General features: G+C 36.5%; 1 protein-coding gene across 1 annotated transcript in view; it reads right to left on the minus strand.

Moving 5' to 3' along the window:
- The window catches only part of LOC135198099 (prolow-density lipoprotein receptor-related protein 1-like), an 875913-nt gene extending 852943 nt beyond the window's left edge, over window positions 1-22970 (minus strand). The window contains 1 exon segment of the mRNA XM_064225548.1: window positions 22757-22970. Within this exon segment, the coding sequence (XP_064081618.1) occupies window positions 22757-22865 (109 nt within the window). The 5' untranslated portion in view covers window positions 22866-22970.

Consider the following 22970-nt stretch of genomic DNA (forward strand, 5'->3'; position numbering starts at 1 on the left):
CACACACATATAATCATCCGATCAACGAGCTCTTCTTACCATATCTCTGAAGGATCAGCTTACATTAGAAAGGAATTGCTTCTCAATATGCAATTCCCTTGTCAAGAAGTTCTATTATCCGCTGTTTCCAAGAACACATTTAATTGCGAAATTATCAATAATGGCGAGACACATCTTCCCAAGCACGAAAGTAGCTTTTACTTCAAGAAATCCAATATCATAAAACTAGGCTTAATAATAGCCATGCACGAACAACCCCTCACGAAGTGTTGGTTACTGCGCACTTAGGTCTGGTGGCACTTCGGTTGCATCCCAGCCATCCATTTCTCCTCTTCATTATTAATGTTGGCATCATAACGCCAGAACGGGCTGCTATCTATATTCACTTGCATGTGAAACAAAAGCTGCCATCTTTAGCGATAATCCTCTTCCTTCAACCGCTATTGAAGATGGGCGCTGCAAAAATACGACACCGAAATTGCCCTGCCGCCCACTTCGGGATGAGATTGTTCACTCTTTGTCTGCTTGTTTTTCTTTTCGTCCAAGATGAATTTCAACCGATTTCTCGAGTAAGTCGACTATAGTGCATCCGATTGCACCTTATGAAATGTTAAGTCTTGTTGAGTGCAAGGCATTTCATACCAAAATTTCGTGATCACCTCTGCCAACTGAGCCTGAAGGAGGCCGTCCTTTGGCAACCTTGGAGATTTCATGCTGATCCCGACAGACCGAATTTGGGGGATAAAAAATGTATGCACAGGGCTGGCACTGGCGGAGGCATGCACTCTTTGGTTGCTTTCTAATGATTTCTTGGAAACCCTCTTCCACCCTATTTGTACGAACCGCAACAGCTGAGGCAATCTCTAATCATTCATTCATTTTATTCGTAAAGAATCACAAGTATTACAGAATATGACATCTGTTTTTGAAGTTTTTTTTTTTTTTTTTTTTTTTAAGATACGCATGGGAACCCCTATAATGGAAAAAAATACCTAGTTTATTCTGCAAAGGTCGACTCCTTTGTAAACAAGAAAATGAATAATAAATAAACAAATAAGGGTCATACATATTATTTTAACGAATGCGATTAGAAGTTTAGACCGATTCTTAAGATAGAATCCGAAGCATAGGCAAGCTTACAGATGCTAAGTTGACCTTAAATTCTTACGAGATGTCAGTTCGCTTCACTTCCAGAACCATTATTTGCCATTCAAATGTTGTGCTGGTAATTTTGTGAAGGTCCATTCCTCGAATTTCATTCCGAATCTGTGACTCAGCCACAAGAATAACCTCATTTCTCAACAATGATCAATAACTAATGATCGATGACGTTCACCAATGATACTTAATGGTTCACGTAAACAAGCTATTTACCCTGATCAGTTCCATTCACCGCAACATTAACGCAATGATTGGCACTGCAGCCCAGGTCTGTTGCATTCATTAAAAACAAAATTACATTGATCGTCACCAGTCTGATTGCGCATCTTCAATGTCAGTTCGAGATTAGGTGGTCGTTTCTGTTCTTCGAAAGACAGGCTATGTCCTGAATGTATTTCTTCTTGGTCATCCAAATCTTAGAAAACATCGATTACTTTCTCCATTCCCGATTTTTAATTATGCGAGGATGTCAGCATTCAGCAGGCAGTAAATACTAAATCTATTCGACCTGCAGTGCGGTTAACTCTGTAAAGGTCTTCTGAAAAGGATGATATACTGCGTGGGTGTTTCGATTAATCCCTAGTGAATGTCCTCCGCAAACTTTTTTCCCTTTATCTTACCTCACTTCATTTCTTGTAGTGATGCATTAGCTTTCTCTCTTTCTCCTTATAAATTCTTGAGAGAGAGAGAGAGAGAGAGAGAGAGAGAGAGAGAGAGAGAGAGAGAGAGAGAGAGAGCCACGTTGAGCTTTATATCTAGTCAGCTTCTCCTAAATCAGACTCCTCGACATGCAAAGTCAGCTAAGTGCTCGAGTTTCCCGAAAGGTGATGTCCGACTGTGATTACGAACCAATTGCTAAACAAAACAGAGCAGATTGTAACAAGCACCCTTTTCTGAAATTTCTCTGACGATTACATTCTGAAGCATTTTTGAAGGTCACTTCTCTCTTAAAAACCACCAATGCCCAACTCTCTCCCCGTAGGCGGAGTTAAACTAGATGCCTGAATTCACAAGGTCTACTTGGCAGATGGTGGCCAAGATGCATTTGCCATGACAAATCTTGATGCTTTATTTACCATCTGAATTTCGTCTGTTTATGCTTTTCGTTGTCTTTGTTTTCTCATCTGATGCTTCTTTGACATATGACGTGTCTAATAATAATAATAATAATGATACTTTTAAACCTAAACTTTTGCCTATCTCTTTCAATAATCATATATTCTAATTGACAATCATTGTTATTGCAACTTCGCTTTCGAGATGTTAACAGACAATGTCCTGTCCATTCGCTGAGGCATACATACATACATACACATAAATATATATGCAATATATGCATATATATGTATATAACATATATTTAAATATATATACGTGTGTATAGATGCCATAAAAAGTTGTAAAATGTCGATGAAAGGTAAATAATCTCCCTACGCATAAATTTTGGAGGAATCAGTAATATTTAAAATACATATTCTACAAATTAAAATACACAGAATCCTAGATTTCAAATACATATTTTCAAAATCAAACAGCATCCTAGATATCGCAGCATTATCATCAATCAAACAAAATCAGACTAAACTCTCAATACAACGCGAGAGAGATGTGGGCATTTTCCGTTGCAAAGTGGATGAGGACATTTGACAAATTGGACAAATGTACCAATATACCTAATTTCGGAGTAACCTTAGAGAAAAGTCCAACCCCATAGGGAAGGAACTTCATACTGTACTGACCAGTCTCAGAAATGTTAAATAATCTTCTGATGGTAGCAACTCAGTATACTATTTAAAATTCAGCTGTAAGTGGGGCTAAATTATCAATGGCGACAGAAAGTATTAGCAATTCAAATCCTTTTGAACTCATTAAGATGATGTTTCCAATGCTTTGTCACGCATAATAAAGGTACCACGTGCCACGAAAAGTCCAAATAAAGAAAGCCATCAAACAGTCTACTACCTCCGCAAAGAAGGAGATGACTGAATGAAGATACAAATATCTATAGGTAGGATAAAGTGCAACGGAACGTTTCAATGAAGTATCCATTAAACTCAATAGTCTACCAATGGGCCACCTGATCCTAATTTTCTGGGTTGCAAGTGATCTCAAGAGTGGACCACCTGGAGGATGGGGATCGCGCAATTGTGATGCATCCATGAAGTAAAGAGGAATAATGTGCAAAGTCACAACCACAAAACGCTTTCTTTATAATTATAGACTTGTTTACAGACAAACAGTTGCGTATTGGAGTTCTCTTTTGTAAATGTTACATATCAACAATACACACTACGTAAATGCAATCTGACTTCTTAACAAATCCCATAAGCAATTATTCTTTATTACATGCTGATTAGCCTACATTACATCAATTTTACGTACTTCATGGGTTAAATTCATCATTAACGTATATCATTTTCTGAAATGATTCATACCACACCCTACGAAAACGGTGCAAAATACACGCAAATTCCCGTCAAAACACTTTCTTACTGAATGTCAGAGAAACCGCGCGAATTTCAAGAGAAATGGTCCAAGAAGTGGAAACCAGGATGACCAAGCACACGAAACTCGACTACACATCAAGAACAACATATATATATAGTATATATATATATATATATATATATATATATATATATATATATATATATATATATATATATATATATATATATATATATATATATATATATTATATATATATATATAGGTGACGTTTTCTTTAATTACAAATTAATGGATTCTGACCCGCACCGTAACATCAGCAATAATTGTTTCATGAACACAACGAAAGGAAATGTAAATATTCATTCATCAGTTTTCCGATAATGCTGCTAATCCACAAAGAAGAGTACTGGCCAGATGAATAAAATCCTTGGTAGAGGTAAAAAAAAATACTGAAAACACCTAAATGGACATTATATTCGACTAAATTGATTTGAGCATAGAATTTAGGCCAAAGGCCACGCACTGGGTTCCATGAGGTCATTTAGCGCTGAAACGGATACTGACAGTGACAGGTCTGAAAGGTGTAACAAGAGTAAAACCTCGCAGTTGTACTACAAATCAATTGTTAGGAGAGGGTGGAAAGTAGGAAGGAAGAAACTGAATATGAATGGAGGTACAGTAAAAGCAAAGAAAGGGGTTGCAGCAAGGGGCCGAAAGCACGCTGCAAAGAACCTTACGTAATGCCTGCAGTGCACCTCATAAGGTGCACTGACGGCACTACCCACACTTCCCCCTACGGAGTATATTCGACTGAAAAACAAATAGGCATAGTATCAAAACCGGTAAACAGAAAGAACCTGGGCAACTAAAGGAATAAAAGAAATCTCTATGAGCTAATTGGACAATAATTGCCCAAACATTTTTTTTTTTTTTTTTTACAAAATTGGTTAGTGCTAAAACACAATTTAAAAAACTTGCCTTAAACTATTAAAAAATGAAATTCCGGTATTTCATACCAGTAAGCAAAGATAAAGGTAGTATTTTTGGAGATAATCTTGCAAGAAATCTGGTTAAGAGGGCTACTACCTGTCTTTCTAAAATTTGCTGTTAACGTGAATCCCGACAGCTCATTAAAGCTTTCAGCTTCTTGTCAAGTATCACTTTCTGTTTTCAGCCACCGAAAATCTGGTCATCTTTACCTCTCTATATCATCCAGGCTCCATTTTTTTTTATAACTCCAACCCTTTTAGAATTCAAGGTTGCTTCACTTTAATTTACATCTACGTACACTTGTCCGTTGTTGAAGAGAATCCTATGTCAGAGTAAAAACAAAAACAAAAAAAATTCAATTCTCTCTTTCTCTCTCTCTAACAAGTATCGTTCCCAGGGACAGTTAACCAGACCCGGCGCTTAAAACAGCGGCCACTTACGACACAGGGATAATAATTGACTTTATCAACCCTATTATTATCATCACACTGAAGCCTTGCCACCACTGATGCTGGTAGCAGGATCATTCGCTCTATTTATTTATCTCAACATTAATGTTGATAATAAAGGCATCAATCTGTAAACTCTCCAAGATTAAATATGATTATATAATTGCAGTTTTATCCTGTTATTAGGCTGCGAAATCCTAACGTATATAGTGCCACTTGTTGAGCAAATAATCAAAAGGACTAATAAAATCAACGAAGATTTTCTATATGAATTGACCTCACATTTTAATCGAATGTCACCACACCACAGTGACACATCGACATGGATCTTGCATTCTATATAGTAACTGTAAGCAATTATATAGGACATACGCCACCCTATAACCTTGAACACTGTGCCCCTCGATACATATAGAAACATACTTAAAAAAAAAAACAGGAGCGTTGAACACTGACAACATTTACAAGACTGTTAAGGAAATAAATCATTACTATAATTTTGATATATTTTTTTTGAGATTTACAAAAAATAACTCAGACCAAGGTACTAAACCACCTGTATGAAATCACTCTTCTGCTGGGTAACTACTGTGCTAGTGTAGCAATCATACCAAAATTCCCTGAAAATAAGATCCAAAATATAATCCCTGGATAAAGAAGCAGCCAGACAACCTTTCCGAATAACGTTAAGATCTGAAATGAATACCGCAGCCCCCCCCCCCCCCCCCCCAGCATTCAGATGATAAAGGGATATAACTGATTAACCTCTGCCAAACGAAAATTGAGATAATGGGGAACCACCTCAAACATGGGCACATGCTGTAACAACGCGACCCCATGAGCCACAGTCCTCACCTAAGCCAGATCGCTGCACATTTATGCAATTCAAACTCGGGACTCTACTCTGGACCCATCCTGGACATAGGGCCATAGTTGAAACAAACTTCAGTCTGCACCACATGAGGGTCACAGCCTGTTTATTAGACGAACTGGAGCCGATTTCTTGATGATTTTGCAAGACTCTTCCTGCAGAGTCACTAGGTAAAACTGAAACCCTGCTGCGGAACAACTTGAACCTATTTTACAAAGGCAAACTTTCCTAAGTTTGTTCATTTGTTCTATAAATGTTTTCAGCGACCCCACCCTATTATCATCTGCCCTAAGAAGGGGGACGTGCCCCTAAATTTCTAACAAAATGGTTTCCCCATTTACCCAGTGTTGATTTGTGCCAAGTTTTGTTGAGACTGATTCAAAAGTCCTGGTGAAAGACAAAATACGAAAAGTTTACATCAAACGTATTTACATATGTACATTCTTGCATATACTGTGTGTGTGTATATATATATATATATATATATATATATATATATATCAGTATATAATTATATATATATAATAATATAGAGAGAGAGAGAGATGAGAGAGAGAGAGAGAGAGACGAGAGAGAGAGAGAGAGAGAGAGAGAGAGAGAAGAGAGAGAGAAACATATAATCAGACAACCTTTGATCACTTATGTTCCTTTTCAGCTCAAGTGAGCTAATAAAAAGACTGGATAAGACCATAAAATACCTAGAAAGGTGATCAAGGCAAAAATGCTTACTTGGACTACAAAGAAACCACATACTTTTGGAGGAAAAAGTTTATAAAGTATAAAATGAGTTTAGAAGCTTCTCCATTACAGAAGTCTGCTGCTCAATATGATGTGAGGAAGAAGGGTCACAACTGGTGACATTGCTGTTAGATCGTACACATGACAGCATAACAACCACTCTAAACCAATGCAGTCTGGTTACATATTTATTATCTCGTTTCGCATTCCGGTCTAACAAATTCAAAGCTTCATCATCTCTATCCTGCTTGATTTCCTGAGTGTTCTGATATCACTGCACCTCTAATTCTGCCCCAATGAACTGAAGTGTATTTAATGGGGTACAACCCTGTCTGGGAATAATGTTGTCAGGCATCAAGATGAAATGGCGACCCCATCTGAACTACTGCTGAATAAGAGCTTACAAAGTGAATATTCTGGCCCAAAAAAGACTATATTGGTCGACTGAAGCATCCAGGATAAGGAACCATAAAAAATTTGGCTATGTCAGTCTAGAACGGATGGATGGATTCAAACTGTTAGATGTGGCCCAGCCCATACAAGTAGTCAAGGATTCAGTACTGCACAAGAGAATGAGTAAGTTTTAGATTTCTACTTTCGAATAAGCAGACTGGAGGTTTCCAAAGGAGACAAACTTGATTGATAGTGAATATACCTCCGCAGGACTTGAAGCTTTTAGTCCATTTAATATTTGCACCCTAAATTTGGAATGTGAGAGGCTTGGGGATGTTTACTCTTTTATGATGACTGTCAATATTCCTGGGGTTGATATGGCGCCTCACTGCTTGACATACCTGGCTGAGAAAACTGCGGTTGTACTGGAGATTTTCTGGTGTAGAAATCACACACATACTAGAATCACGCAATCACACACTGAAGCTCTGAAAGCTAGGATATGGCTTTTTTTTCTTCAAGCATGCACACACTTGCACTCTCACCCATTCTATCCTGGCAGCTGTGACCTACTCCATTTGCCTAACTATAACTACCCAGCATATAACTGAATGCTTGCATCAACAGAGGCACGTTGGCTTTTAATGGATAGCACTAAATCACTTTATAATTTCTGTCAGGAATCAAACCCAGCTGTTCACACTCACAAGGAGGGCACTCTAACCCATGGAAAATCAGTAATATATTATATATATAATAGATATAATATTATATATATATATAGATATATATATATATATATATATATATATATATATTATATAAATGTGTGCATACGTATATAAAACGGTCTTAGTTTGCAATTTATTCCTATGACCTATTAGGATTTGCTCTCCAGAATATGGAGACCGAGAATGTACACTGATTCATAATAAATCATTACCACGAAAACAACTCGAACACCTAACTGAGAAAGGGTTATACAAATACAACCAAATTTCTCATTGTACCAGAAAGTATAACGCTATAGAAACTAAACCTTGGGTCATGAAAAAACTTCAGTTTTTAGCTATCCAATATTATCTATAAATCTGTGTTTAACGTTCAATAAAAAGCCAAAACCCCAAAGACAATGGTCCAGTCTCGCCTGTTGTGAATTTTACACAAGATTTACAGGTGTATCTCTTTCACAGAGAAACATCCAGCATAAACGTGCTGTCAAATAGAAAACACCAAAATCACACAAATAATTTGTATTACCCTGTGGACTACGTAGTGTCACGCATTGTCTTTAAGAGCAGCTGTCGGCTCAAAAGCCAAATAACAGAATCCACCTTAATCAAGTGAATAAACTCCCTGAATAACTCCCAAGGGTCTTGAGATTCCGATGCCACCGACAATATATTTCTGCAACAAGCACTGAAAAAGATTGAGAGAGACAATCCCACGTCAGCTGTCACCTAATCTCGACCCTCCGGCCCGGCGTCTGAAAGTTTCTTCAACTTGACTGACCTAGATCTGTATATGCATTTGTATTACATGTACAGAGCTATCTAATCTACACACACACATATATATATACATACATACATACATATATATATATATATATATATATATATATATATATATATATATAATTTATCATACACCTTCATTTTATCTTCCAACAAAATCCCCGTCTATAAAACAGGGGAAAACTGATTTTCAAAATATTACGTTACTTTCAGCTTCATTTGTGTATGTCTTAAGCAAACTTACTTGTATGTTTAAGTGAGATATATATATACATAATATACATATAACATACATACATAATATATATATATATATATATATATATATATATATATATATATATATTATATATATATATATCACTTTGGCTTTTGAAAATGCATACGTAAACAAGAGAGAGAGAGAGAGAGAGCAGAGAGAGAGAGGAGGAGAGCGAGAGAGAGAGACGAGAGAGAGAGAGATAGAGAGAGAGAGCGAGAGACGAGAGAGAGAGAGGGGGGGGGAGAGGGGGGGATGAATGAAAATTGTAAACTGCTGAATGGATATGCGAGCTATTACTGTGAGCTAATTAAATGCCAACAGCTTTACGTCTACGTCTCGTTGTTGGAGGAATTTTCACTCTGGGACTTATGTAAGCTCTTAGGTTGTTATTGCCAGAGCAGCATCTGCTCCCTTCATTTCTGGAGATTTTCCTCTGGGACCTGTTGACTCCTCTACTGTTATCCTTCTCTATCAGTGGCCTTCAGTCGCCATATTACGCTATCTATATTACGGTCGATGATTCACCTTCATATCTCATCTTGACCAGTGTCTCCCCTGCAGCAGCCCAGCTGTCGTTGGTCGCTTTTTCGTCTGCACCATATCTCCAATTGCTCTTCCTTTACCGATTTCCCGGCTGAAAAGCGACCAATATTCAGTAAATGGGCCTCGCTGTCCACTTTCCATTTCCAGAGGTATTTCATTCCTCCCGTCGTTGAACAGTGGAAGTCCCGTGGATTATATGATCCTTAATGAAAATCTCAAAAGTTCCAGTGAAAATGTAAGGCATTACCACCCTAAAGCAATCCTCCTTGTACTGTAATACTTTATTAACATTTTAGTCTATTTATTTTGTTATTTTACGCGGTTTTCTTTTCTAAAATGTGATCTCTCCTTTCTGCATTTCCTATTACCCTTTGTTATTTCTTTCAAATGAACACCATATTCTTTGGATGCTTGAATTTCAAGTGATTGATCCCTGTGGCCTAGTTCCATACGTATAGGGTTCATACTCTGAATAATAATAATAATAATAATAATAATAAAATAATAATAATAATAATAATAATAATAATAGCTCTGAACTAGATAGCAGGCATGCGTGGAGAACAATAACTTCTACTCCATTTGATGAAAATTATATTTAATCTCCCTCTTCATGAAACAGCTTTGGAGTACTCAACTCTTCAACTTGTCTTGGAAACTTCAAATATAAACTTCTGAATATTCTTCCCGAAATTATTCACATCGTGAACGCTATTCATATGGAACAAGACCACAGGGGCTATTGACTTGAAATTCAAGCTTGCAAAGAATTTGGTGTTCATTTGAAAGTAACACAAAGTGACACACAAAGAAGAGATCAGTTATTAGAAAAGACAAATATATATATTATATATATATATAATATATATATATATATATATATATATATATATATATATATATATATATATATATATATATCTATCTATATATATATATATATTATATATATATATATATATATATATATATCTATAATACACAGAAATAGAGTTTTCTGTATGAGCCATACGCACGATTATGGCTAACTTTAACCTTAAAATAACAACTACTGGGGCTAGAGTGCTGCAATTTGGTATGTTTGATGCCTGGAGGGTGGATGATCAACATACCAATTTGCAGTAGTTTTGAAGATCTGAGGGCGGACAGACAAAGCCGTCACAATAGTTTTCTTTTACAGAAAACTAAAAAGACAATTTCAGCATTCCAGTTAAATACCGAAACTTATAAGAATCCAAAATCCGATAACTACGTGCAAATTTTATAGACACACCAACGACTCCCAAACAAAGAAGTCACCAAATACCATTAAAAGCATCCACTTCATTTTCTCCCTCCTTGACTTCTTATCAAAATCCTACTTCTCTCAATAAGGCGACTGGCTCTTGTTCGTCCCACTCAAGTGACGCTAAACTAAGCACCTACTCAATAATATTTTCAATTAGTAATCTCGAGTATGCGAATGGTTTATTCGCGTTCACTCTGAATATCTGACCCCCTGACAAAAAAAAATATGGCCTTCATTGCTCTGGTTGAAGAAACATCTCGATAAGGAATGAAGTTGAAGTCGTTACGAACTATTCTTCTATATAAAAATGCGGGAACGTATATTTATATAATAACTTATTCCTTGTTTCTAATTGCATTTAAACAGGCAACGCTCAAATAAGCAAACAAGAAGTGACCAATCTATATATATATATCTATGATATAATTATATATATATATATAATATATATATTATATATAATATAATATTATTATATATATATACATATGCTTAAAAAATCACAGTAGATGCACGTGACTTCATAAATAAGCGAATTCCACAGGAAAATGATAGTCAGAAATCCAAGCGCTTTCGTCTTTACTCAGACATTGTCTGAGTAAAGACGAAAGCGCTTGGATTTCTGACTATCATTTTCCTGTGGAATTCGCTTTTATATATATATATATATATATATATATATATATATATATATATATATATATATATATATAGATATATGTGTGTGGTGTGTGTGTTCACACCATAAAGCGTGTCTGCCGGCCCAGATCGCCTTATGTAAAATTTGAGGAACGTTTAGGAAGCAAATTTATGAAGGAACTATGCAAGCAAATTTCCATGCACAAAAAAACAATGCGCCAAAAATACGAAGGTATGTACAGGCAATGACAAAAATTAAGGGCAGTCTGTGCACGTACTCTCAGCTGCATCCTTGCATTTGGTGTATAATTATTCAGTTTAACCAGGCCACTGGGATCAAACATTGAACTCTCATCGAGCTGATCTCCATTGGGCGAAAAGCGTCAACATGCAGGAATGAATAACAATAATAATTCGGGCCAGAGTGCGCGTACACAAACACGCTCACAAGAGTCAGCCCTGAGTGAGTGTTACACACCAAGGTCACAGGGGCTCGACCTCTTGCTGTAACCGAGGTCCAATCATCGCCAGCCAACACTTCAGGATGCCCTTCCCTCCTCTGAAGCCCCCAGCAGCAGCAGCAAGTCCTGCTTACCTCCACCCACTCGTCACACAGGGCTAAATGACATCGGCACCCACGATCACATGGACACGCATTCAGCATTCCCATTATGTGGTCCCATTTTGCGAACGGGTCTCGGCTTCCTCCTCTTCGCCTAGGATTCGCTTTCAATTGACGCGGATAACAATAACCGTTTCAACTGGCTTTACGCTAATAGAGCCTGGAAACTGGATGAGAGCCGAACATCAAGCCCACTAAATAGGTGCATGAGCATGACTCGAGTACTGGGAGTAACCCAACCCACCGGATGATTATGTAAGTGAGGGGTTCGACACAGCCCATCAACGACGATTTCCGATACCGCCGCCCACTTAGGAACTTTTTCCCCAATTCTATATCTTTACGCTTCGTTGCTCACGTTGGAAACAGAATGAAACTCCTCTGCTGGTACTGCATCTGGAAACTGTTCGAACACCTGAGGACCCTCCACAATGGGAGATCATTCTCGGCTTTCACATCCTACTACAGGAAATAAACGAACAAACAGAGAACGACCAGAACCTTTGCAACAGCAACCTTCATTAATGCAGGCGCCAGTTCGCTCATAAACGACCCTTTGAAAATGAATGAACAGAATAGTATTACCAATATATACAGCATAAACTTGAAAAAAATCTAGCGTTTATTATAATAAATGAAAGATGAATCAATCTTAGCTACCGACATAACAATTCGCAAAATGGAAAGTATTATATATATTAACATTCAATACCGTGTCCTTGAGATCTGACAGATAATGGCAAATTCTTATACGTATTATAAATCATTTAGTGATCAGCAACAGGATAAGTGTGGACGTTTAAGACCTGAAAAGAGCTGCCCTGTAAACCTCATAAGAGGAGATGAACTGTTTATGAGGATGAGAGGGAGGGGGTATTGCATCTATTAATTGCTAAGTCATGACTGTGATCTCTAGTGGTTTAATGATGACCCGGATTATTGGCTGGCATTGCTGAAGAAGCAAACGCCAACCGAAGGTCATTAACCTTGTAAACGTGCCAACATTATATGCGAAGTGACAGCAGGACTCTGTTGACTGAATGACAACAATTACTAGCTAACAGAGAACGCCTTTGGATTGTTGGCAATGACTCTGAATTCCTCACAAAGATAGTTTCGCAAAGACAAACTTTCTTGGGGAAAGGTTTATTGTTAACAAGCATAGATTTAATATATTCCAATACACAGACAAAGTCCGTCGTTGTATATCCTTGCCCATGCACAAATGGCCCAGTTCACTATATAAAAAAAAAACTCCTTAAACACATGACATCCATTGATCATTAGCCATTCCCACATATTCCTAAAGCTTGCACGTTTGGATGAACTGACTTCATAGCAAAATTTCTTCTCCGTCTTAATATAAAGAAAACAATAATGTGACGCCTCGAGACAGTGTCAACACGAATTAAAACCAAACATCGTCACACGGTATTAAGACAAGTTTTCGAGTAAGCTCGTTTATGTCATGAAATTATTATTAGTGTAATATAAGAAAATGAGATGGCTTTGGGAGTTTTGGCAGATGTCATTTCCACACAAATTTGAAGAAATAACCGTCGTCATACTGAACGGACGGTGAGCAGCACACAATGGAATCGAGTATCAACTCGCTATAATTTTCCTTTACTGAGGCAGCACACAAATGCACATATAAACCGCATCCTAAAAAAAGGAACGTATACAAAGGAAGGAGACTGGACTAAAGTTTCGAACTGATGAGGAAGAGGCTTTAGAAAGATTACCGGATGATTGACACCATATACACCACTGCAAGGAATTCAACTCACTCCTCTCTTTATTTCTTTCTTTCTTTCTTTCACTGCAGAACCAGCAAACCGAACCATAAAACTCACACACACCTTTGATGTCTGGAGAAGCACACGCCGAACATTAAAAGTAGAACTGCTCGTTACTGCCGGAATGCTGATCGCACACAACGACCGACTTAATGCAGGACATTAATTCCAGCCAGGCTGTGTTTCATTTTAAGCAGCATTTCAATCGGCTTACCTTCGTGGTTCAGAATCCTGAACATTATCCCTCATGCAAGAAAAAGTCAAGTTTATCTTAGTTTTACTAGACCACTGAGCTGATGAACAGCTCTCCTAGGGTTGGTCCGAGGGATTAGATATTTTTACGTGGCTAGGAACCAATTGGTTACTTAGTAACGGGACCTACAGCTAATTGTGGGCTCCGAACCACATCGAGAAATTAATTTCTATCGCCAAGAATAAATTTCTCTGATTCTTTGTTGGCAAAGCGGGGAATCGAACCCAGACCCTGAGATGAATAGTCGCGCACGTACCCGACTCGTCCAACGAGGAACTCTCATTCAAACACCCGACGGACAACATGAAGCATTTATAAAGATAGCAATCTGTAAGACGCTTTGAGGCTTATTAAGATTCCAGTTGATTCGTAGACGTAAAGAAATTAATTTCTGTTTAAGTATTTACAGGCGAAAATGTGGCAGACAAGGGGCGAATGATTTGGTAGTCACTTTTAAGAGAGCGAGGAATCATTTTTCTTTTATCGAGCGCAGACCGACCAGTGGGCAAACTGTCTCCACTTAATGCAGGCTGAAAAGAAAATAATGACTAAAACTTATACTCACTAATCTTCGAGTTAATACAGGTTACGGTGATCTGAGAATGGGAACTATAGGTACTCCTACTCAATGGACCAGGCAAGGAAGGTTATTTGTATGAAACTCAGGAGGGCGACTTACGGTTGAGGGAGCCTACATAGGATAGTTTAAAAACTACGCACGTTACATTCAATCAAACCACGTAGTAACCAAAACGATGTGTACCATAAAAAAAGTAACCGAATAAAGACAAGAATCTGAATCATCAAAAGGACGACATTGGACTCCATAATTCTGACTGGTGAGAGACATTGTGATATTAAAGCGAAAGTAAGTATACACCACAAATTATACATATCTCCAAGAGCCTCACATAAAAGGCACCTAGGTACCAATGCAACGATGACTATTGTGAACAGCACAATTTACAGAACAGTCAATCAAGTGTCCTTTATCCCGCAAAAATCTGATGGATACGGAGAGATAAAGGAAAAGAACAAAAGTGGGATTTCATGCCGAAGGAAGTAAGTCTTCAATATCAAAAGATGGTAAAAGTTAGGAACTTCAATGCATATAAATTCCAAAAGTTGGGAGTATTAAAAAAATCTCGGTTCACAGACAAAGAAAGAGCAACTCCTTAAAAAATGCACGCAACAGATGAAGGTGAAGGTCGAAGAAACAACCTAAAGAAACTGAAAATAGACAATATGTACTGGGGAAAGTATGAAATTCCTGAAGAACAGAGTACTATGCAAGGATTAGTAGAACTAATCACTAAAAGGATGATTGGTAACTAAAAACCCATATTTCTGAAATGAGTACCATTTCCCATACAAAGGCACCCTGAAAATATTTCAGAACAGAAGATGAAGTGAATTTACATACATTACTAAGAACTTGTGGGCAAGAGTCCTGAATTTTTTCATTCATTATGAGACAAGCCCATAATTTTTTATATCCGTTTAGAATGTGATACCTTTTCTTTTAAAAGAAACAGTAATACCATGCATACATATGCACCAACAACAGGTATGGCTTAGAATGACTGGGGAACCTGCTTTCTTGACAAGATGACAAAAATAGCAGGATTTACCAAAGCATAGGGCAGAAAAAGGCTTTCACAGAAAGGTACAAAGTACAATATGAGTTGCTAAATAGAATGACTTTGTTGGGGAGAGGTGAAGTATGATGTCATATTGATTGAGGAGAGGTCAGAGAATCAGACAGAAAGTTGCTGATAATCTGAGGGGAATTTTGAAGGATGCAAGATATAGAAGAGCTCAAAAAGAAAGGATACATAATCATGACGAGCAAGAGCATCCTTTAATTTTTTAACAGAGAGCCAACGTTCTTTTAGGAATGTGTTACTGTATACTACTATTTTATTATAATCACAGATTTTGAATTTTTTCCCTATATGAGCATTCATAAACATTTATTCAGAATAGAGGGCGCTATGTAAATCTTTAAGGGAAAATTACTGAGGGTACTGTATATTCAATTCTATTACTACATGGCTAGTTCAGACATTTTGTAAAGACAACAATACTGTATTTGGTAGGGGAGATCCAGTGACTAGCTACGGAACTGTACTATTCCTATGTCTAGGACTTCACTTTCCTAAGGACAGTGGCTTAGGAAAGTGGAAGGAAAGCGGAATTACTGATAAAGATGGTGGTAATGATACTGATTTAAGCATAGTGCGAGTGGTCTATGGGAGTCATCAAAAAGTGATGCATCAGTAATAAAGGAAAACTGCAATTTTACAAAAAAACGTGTGGTTTACACATCAACAAGGACAGACAGCACACAGGAAAATAAGCCAAAATTGTAACAGCAAAAATGAAGCATTCTCAAAGAACTGGCATGGACAACAATGAAATTTTCATGCTTTTTTGGGCAACTGGAGATAATGATGAACTCTGAATAAATTCATGCTGAACCAATTTTAAGTTTCCTTTGTTATACATATAATGATAAATAACACCGGTTTAAATCAAGATTATGATGAACTCTTTGAATAAATTCATGTTGAACCAATTTTAAGTTTCCCTTGCTATACACATAATGAAAAATAACACCAGTTTAAATCAAAGTACTGCAACTAGCATATAATGTTCAGTTCCCATACCACTCGTAAGTAACTGATGCATGTTCAGTTTCCATATCACTAAATGCCTCACATCAACTGTTTCCTTTCTTCCACTTATGAATGGGAACACAATTCTAGCTCAGCTTACTAAGACCCGGCAAAATTATGCCTTGGAATAAAAGACCCAAGTTCAAATAACAGTTCTCCATAAACTAGAGGCAAAAGGAGGATGTGTCAGCAAAACCCATGCAATATCGGAAAGGCAAGACTGCACTGCACGAAGAAAGTGAAAAAAGCAAGGCTCCAACTTGAAAGACTGAACTGAGGAGTTGTAGAATGAAATCTTAAAAAGAGAACATATTCCAACCAAAGAGTAAGCTTAAAGAGGTGAAGCTCTAAGTTCAAAGGGAGAAGGCACCCAATATAGCATTCTGCTGAGGAGCTGTAAGCCAGAATAACCCCTTTGGAGAAAAGTGAAAGAATCAATCTCCTTGATCGGAATAATCCCTTTGGATTAAAGTGAAATGATCCATTCCCTTGATCTGTCCTCTACAGGAAATACTACTTGATATGACCTCTGTCCTCTCTCTTTCCTATACCCACTAGTATAAACTATTTCTAAAATAAAGCACTTGTAACACTTGTATCACTAACTTCTTAACCAACTCCTGTCTCTTCACATCTAAGTGATGAGCTTTGCTAGATGTGTGCCTCCTGAGTATGTGCATCCATTTGACAACGTGCTTGTCACAGAAATGTAAGATCAGACAGAATCTCTTATGCCATAACTAATGTGTGGTCCCTGGACTCAGTTCTTGATTCTACAGTGGCAGCTATAAAATTTGGACCATTGGAGTTTGAATCCACACAAGATGATGAATCAAATCAGAGAAACAAAATAAAAACAAATTGTTTCCTTGATATAGCCTCTCACTTTAATTAAAGGCTTTAAACCCTAAGGGCAGTGAAGCAAAATATTAAATATCTCTTGAAAACAAGTGAAGCAGTATGTATTTACACATATGGTTATCTAAATACCTAACAACTCACTTTCTGACTATCTGTAGATCATGAATGTGTGTCATTCCAAGCTGATGGCAGGGCAATGCCAGAAAAGTAATGTTCATATTTATGAAAAAGCAAATATAAATGGGAATTTATCAGGACCTAGCTTGTTTGTCTTTTTCTTGGCAGTTTTCTATTTGCTGGTGTTCATCCCCTTTTAAAGTGTTCCTTTCAGTCCACAGTTACTGTTCTTACCTAGAGTTTTTTTACTTTCCCTTCCTTCCATTTTGGTGGCTCTTCCAGAGTCCTAGCCACAGCCACTGGTGCGAGCCATTAAAGGTTTGGGTCTGTGGTACCACATACACCTGAGTGCTTCATAATGAAAAATAAAATGCAGCATAATGTAATACACTAAAATACTATGCAGTGTAAATATATATACAAGGTGAATTTATGCAAGGCATGAAGTTCCCTGATTTTTAACAGATCTATGGGAACTTGCACAGCTGTAGGTATAGGATTACCCACAGTTTGATATTGGCAATCACACTTTAAAAGAACAAATCAACCAAGCATAAATTATAAATTAATACAAGAGATGAAACGATATAGACTAGGTATGCAATGATTAAATATTTCCACACCAGAAGTCTGGCCATTCCTCTGTAGTCTCAAGGACCTACAGAATAATGCATTTTTTGATAAGGATACTTATTCCTCTCAAGTAATTGTAGCCTTTATTTCTGAAGTTCATTTGTCATGTGAAGAAGTACAAGAAAAAGAGAGTTAAAAGGAGAGTTATACGGTAACCAGTTTCACCATCTTATCAGGCAGTGGTTTAAGTCTGTGTCACATACTAGCATTGTTCTACGTATTAGGTCCTTGCCTAACAACAGCCCCCAACAGAGCTCCCAATGATATTGTCATTACTTGCTGCATCCCATGTCATGATTTTACTACAGTTCATCTTACAACTTACTGATTCATTCCCAATCTCTTTCCATGATACGTGACTTGCTGCATCGCATGCATGCTGTAATATTATTTCATTTCTAAGTGTCAACAGTTACATTGCTGGTTAAGTAACTTGCTCTGTGAAATATACTAGACAAGACAGGTTAAGCTAACTAAAAACACGCTGGCAAAAGCTTTCCCCAGCCATTCGTTTAAAAAAATAAAAAAAACTGATGTAAAAGTTCATAACATCCAAAATCACAAGTGGCATCAAATACATACACCACTTCTAACACCCACTCGTAAGTTGTGAAGTATGCATATGACCTTGTCATTACTAAAGTCAATGGCAATGTTCAAATTGAATTAGTTTTGACGAGTGTGGACTCGCATCCATTATCATGGTTGTCTTGACTGTATAGACTAATAACTAATTAGACATAAAAGGATGAAAAAAGTACTTGAATATTTCCTGTAGACATATCAGTTGCCAGGAAACAAGTACTACTGTACCTAAATTTAAGGTATCAAACTGTACTGAATCAAGGGCTTGAGGAACAACATTTCAGTATATCCTTATGGAGGATTTGACTAATGAAGGTTAGGCTGTTATAGTTGAAATCAAAATTACACAGCTCTTAAGGAAATATCATAATATCTCCAATTATATTAGAACCATATGATTTATAAAAGTAAAATAATATATATGCTGATTTAAAGACATTTTCCAAAACATATGGAACAGTTTAGTACATACTTTTACTATATAACAGGATAAAACTATACCTCAACCATCATCCAAAGTGTCTAGGTTGTCTACACTCATTTTTATACTCTTTAAACTGAATGCAAATATGATGAAAAGTGGCTTAAGGAAGCAAATGTCACAAAGAGAAATGCCAACTGGACCACTTAGCCTTTAAAGACTTATGAGGCAGCTGTCCTGATCTAGTGTTGGTTAATAGTTTCCCATAACCAGCTCATAACGTAGGGCAGCATTTACCACTATTATTTCTATTAACTATTATCTGTTTTATTTAAAATGAGCTAATGCAAGCTCTCACAAAACTGTATTGGCTAAGTAGTAAAAGAGAGCAAATGGAAAGAGAAAATAACAAACCAGTAATGAAATAGGCTACAAACACACACACATTATATAGATATATATATATATATATATATATATATATATATATATATATATATATATATATATAGATATATATATATATTTTTATATATATTATATATAATATATATATATAATATAAAAATAAAAACAAAGCAGAAACAAAGCATCAATGCACGGGATATTAGGGTAGTACAAGATGTCACTAGGCCCTTGAAACTATGGCAACCATCTGAATTACATTAGATATAGACAAAATTATCTGATGTGTAGGACTTCTTAATTAACAGAAACAATAACAGAACTGATAACATTTTGGGGCAGACTTGTCATGCTAATCTGTAATACCTGAACAAAGTCAGTTTGTACTTGGTATTACATCTTCAGAGATAATATTAATGAAATGACTTGGAGCTCAGGATTATATAAAGTACATTAAATTTTGCTCCATCAGCCAAGTAGTAAATGTATCTATTGGAACTGACTTTAAGTGCAAACACAGAAATATCTGCTAAGTATTTCTTTAACAGTCAAATTTTCCCTGTTCACCTGTAAACATCCACAGGTATATCCTATGCATGGCTGCAATTTATACAGTAAATACAGAAATAATCTTCCAAAAGTGCACAATTCAAATTGAAGACCTTATGTTGCTTTCCTTTAGAGTGAGTTGTACACAGCTTAATGAGCATTTTATAAGCACAGTTTTCACTTCATATTTTGAATTTTAACCTCAGAATTACATAACAAAAATGTGATTCAGATAGGTTAAGATTACCTCATACAACAATAGGTCTTGAAACTGAACTTGTGGTCTACATGCTCACTAACATTGGATGGAATACACAAGCATGAATGAAATCTAAAACAAATAAAATACATAAGTAATGCTTGCAATAAATAATTAAGCAAGGCAAAGTGTACCCCTCAAGCAAGACCTCAAATCAAAGAATGGAAGACTATGGCACAGCCCATGGCTTGAGAATATTAGTTATTTGGCTATCATCCAGCAAAAGTTAATGACATATAGATTGGTTACAAGATGAATACGATTAGAGTATTGGTTCCTTTGGTTGTGAATAACTTTTCACAACTAATGGAACAAGTACTACAGTCTTATTCATTTGGGACTAATATATATATCACTGACTTTTGCCTATGATAACCAAATGCTAACTAATATTCTCAAACCAAGGGATGTGCCATAGCCTTCCAGTCTTTGATTAGAGCCCTTGCTTTAGGGGTACACCTTGCCTTGCTTATGTATTTATTGTATATATTACTTATGCATTTTTATTTGTTTTTAATTTTATTCATGTTTGTGTTTTCCAATGTTTGTGAGCGTATAGACCACATGTTCAGTTTCAAGAGCCATTATTGTATGACGTTATCTTTTTTATCTATCTGAATCACATTTTTGTATAATTTCTTTTGTTATGTAATGCTGAGCTTAAATGTCTACATAAAAAGCTGTGAAATCTGTGCTTTTGAATTGTTAATTAAATTTTCATTATTTGATAGTTTGTTCTAATATAAGCTAAAATATTACTTCGCAAGACTGAAATTATGTCATACTTCCATCATTCTTCTCCCTTTAATATAGTACTCTCTCTCTCTCTCTCTCTCTCTCTCTCTCTCTCGTCTCTCTCTTCTCTCTCTCTCTCTCTATATATATATATATATATATATATATATATATATATATATATATATATATATATATATATATATATATAATATAAATATATATATATATATATAGATATATATATATATATATATATATATATATATATAGACTAAAGGCTTGGCCAGATGAAATTTTAGGCTAAATTCTTATTCTCATACAGCCCAATTCACATCAGTATTGACATTATTACATACATATATATCTATATAGCTATGAACATACATAAAGCTGTCATTACCCTTCTACAAGCGAATTACACCCAAAGTCGGCATCCGCTAGACTTCTACAGTCTCATCTACAGAGAACGTATTATATATATATATATATATATATATATATATATATATATATATATATATATATATTATAGTATGTGTGTGTGTGTGTGTGTGTGTGTGTATGTATGTGTGTGTGTGTGCGTACACAAATTTGTCTATGTATTTTCAATGTTCGCTGTTGAATAGGCCTATGTCTAAATGGCTGCCGACCTTGCGTGCAATTTGCTTCTACGTAATTACGGCTGATGACAAAAAAGTCACTCCAAAAAGGAAAATCAACTACCCAGTACTACATTGAAAGTCTGAAACTAATAGTTATGATAAACTTTAACCAAATCTTTTGACAGAATGAAGCCAACCAATCCTAACAGCTATCAGCTCATGCGATGCCATGACAACCGTCAGACTTCCATGCATCTAATAATAGCGGAGGTTATACCGAACTCAGGTAAAGACGCTAACCTCCGGAGGGAGACATCGGCTACACAAGGTACTCAGCATCTTTCGTAAATCTGAACAAAGGACGGATGACACATGACTGTAGTATTTGCCTTGTATCTTGTGTTACATTACGTACATAATATTTATGTAAACTTTGTGAGAAAATCATTGACCTATTCAAAATAAACTCTTCCATTATAGGTACTAGGACTAGATAATGTTTAGATTATTTACTAGGTATAGCTATAGGATATTACGAGGAACCACACTTGTAGAAAGAATAAAGTTGTTTTCACTTAAAGTTGGGTGTAATTACCAAAGGAATAGCGGTGACCCTAAGCCTGTACTGTCAAAAAGAAATGATGCATGGAGAACTCATACCCCAAAAAGGGCAAGATTTTTGGTTGCAGCCCTCAGTCCCTCACGCCGAGGCATAGGTATCTAAAGGAGACACAATTCGTACCAACGTATCTCTACAACGATGCCTTTCTCCCTCATTCATCTTAAAGAATAAAAAGTGATGCTGACTGCGCATTGTCGTCGTCAGCATCACCTTCATCTTAAGCCAAATCTTGAGAGCAAAACAACTCGCACACACGCACAAACACACATACGCACACACACTCACACGCGCTAACGTTAATTCTACTTACCTCCTCCTCCAATCAGGAAAACTTCGCTGAACGGGTCTTCCTCTTGGACTGTCAAACCCAAAGACTCGGCTAAACATAGCGTCATCAACACTATATTGAGAATTTTCATTTTGTGCGAAGGTAAATTTGGACACACACAACTAACAAGGAGCCATGAGAGACGCGAGAGCTCGCATAATTCCTTCTTCCGTTATGGTCGGACACACACTGAACA

This window comes from Macrobrachium nipponense, chromosome 21 (genome assembly GCF_015104395.2).
Source record: "Macrobrachium nipponense isolate FS-2020 chromosome 21, ASM1510439v2, whole genome shotgun sequence".
Taxonomy (NCBI): domain Eukaryota; kingdom Metazoa; phylum Arthropoda; class Malacostraca; order Decapoda; family Palaemonidae; genus Macrobrachium; species Macrobrachium nipponense.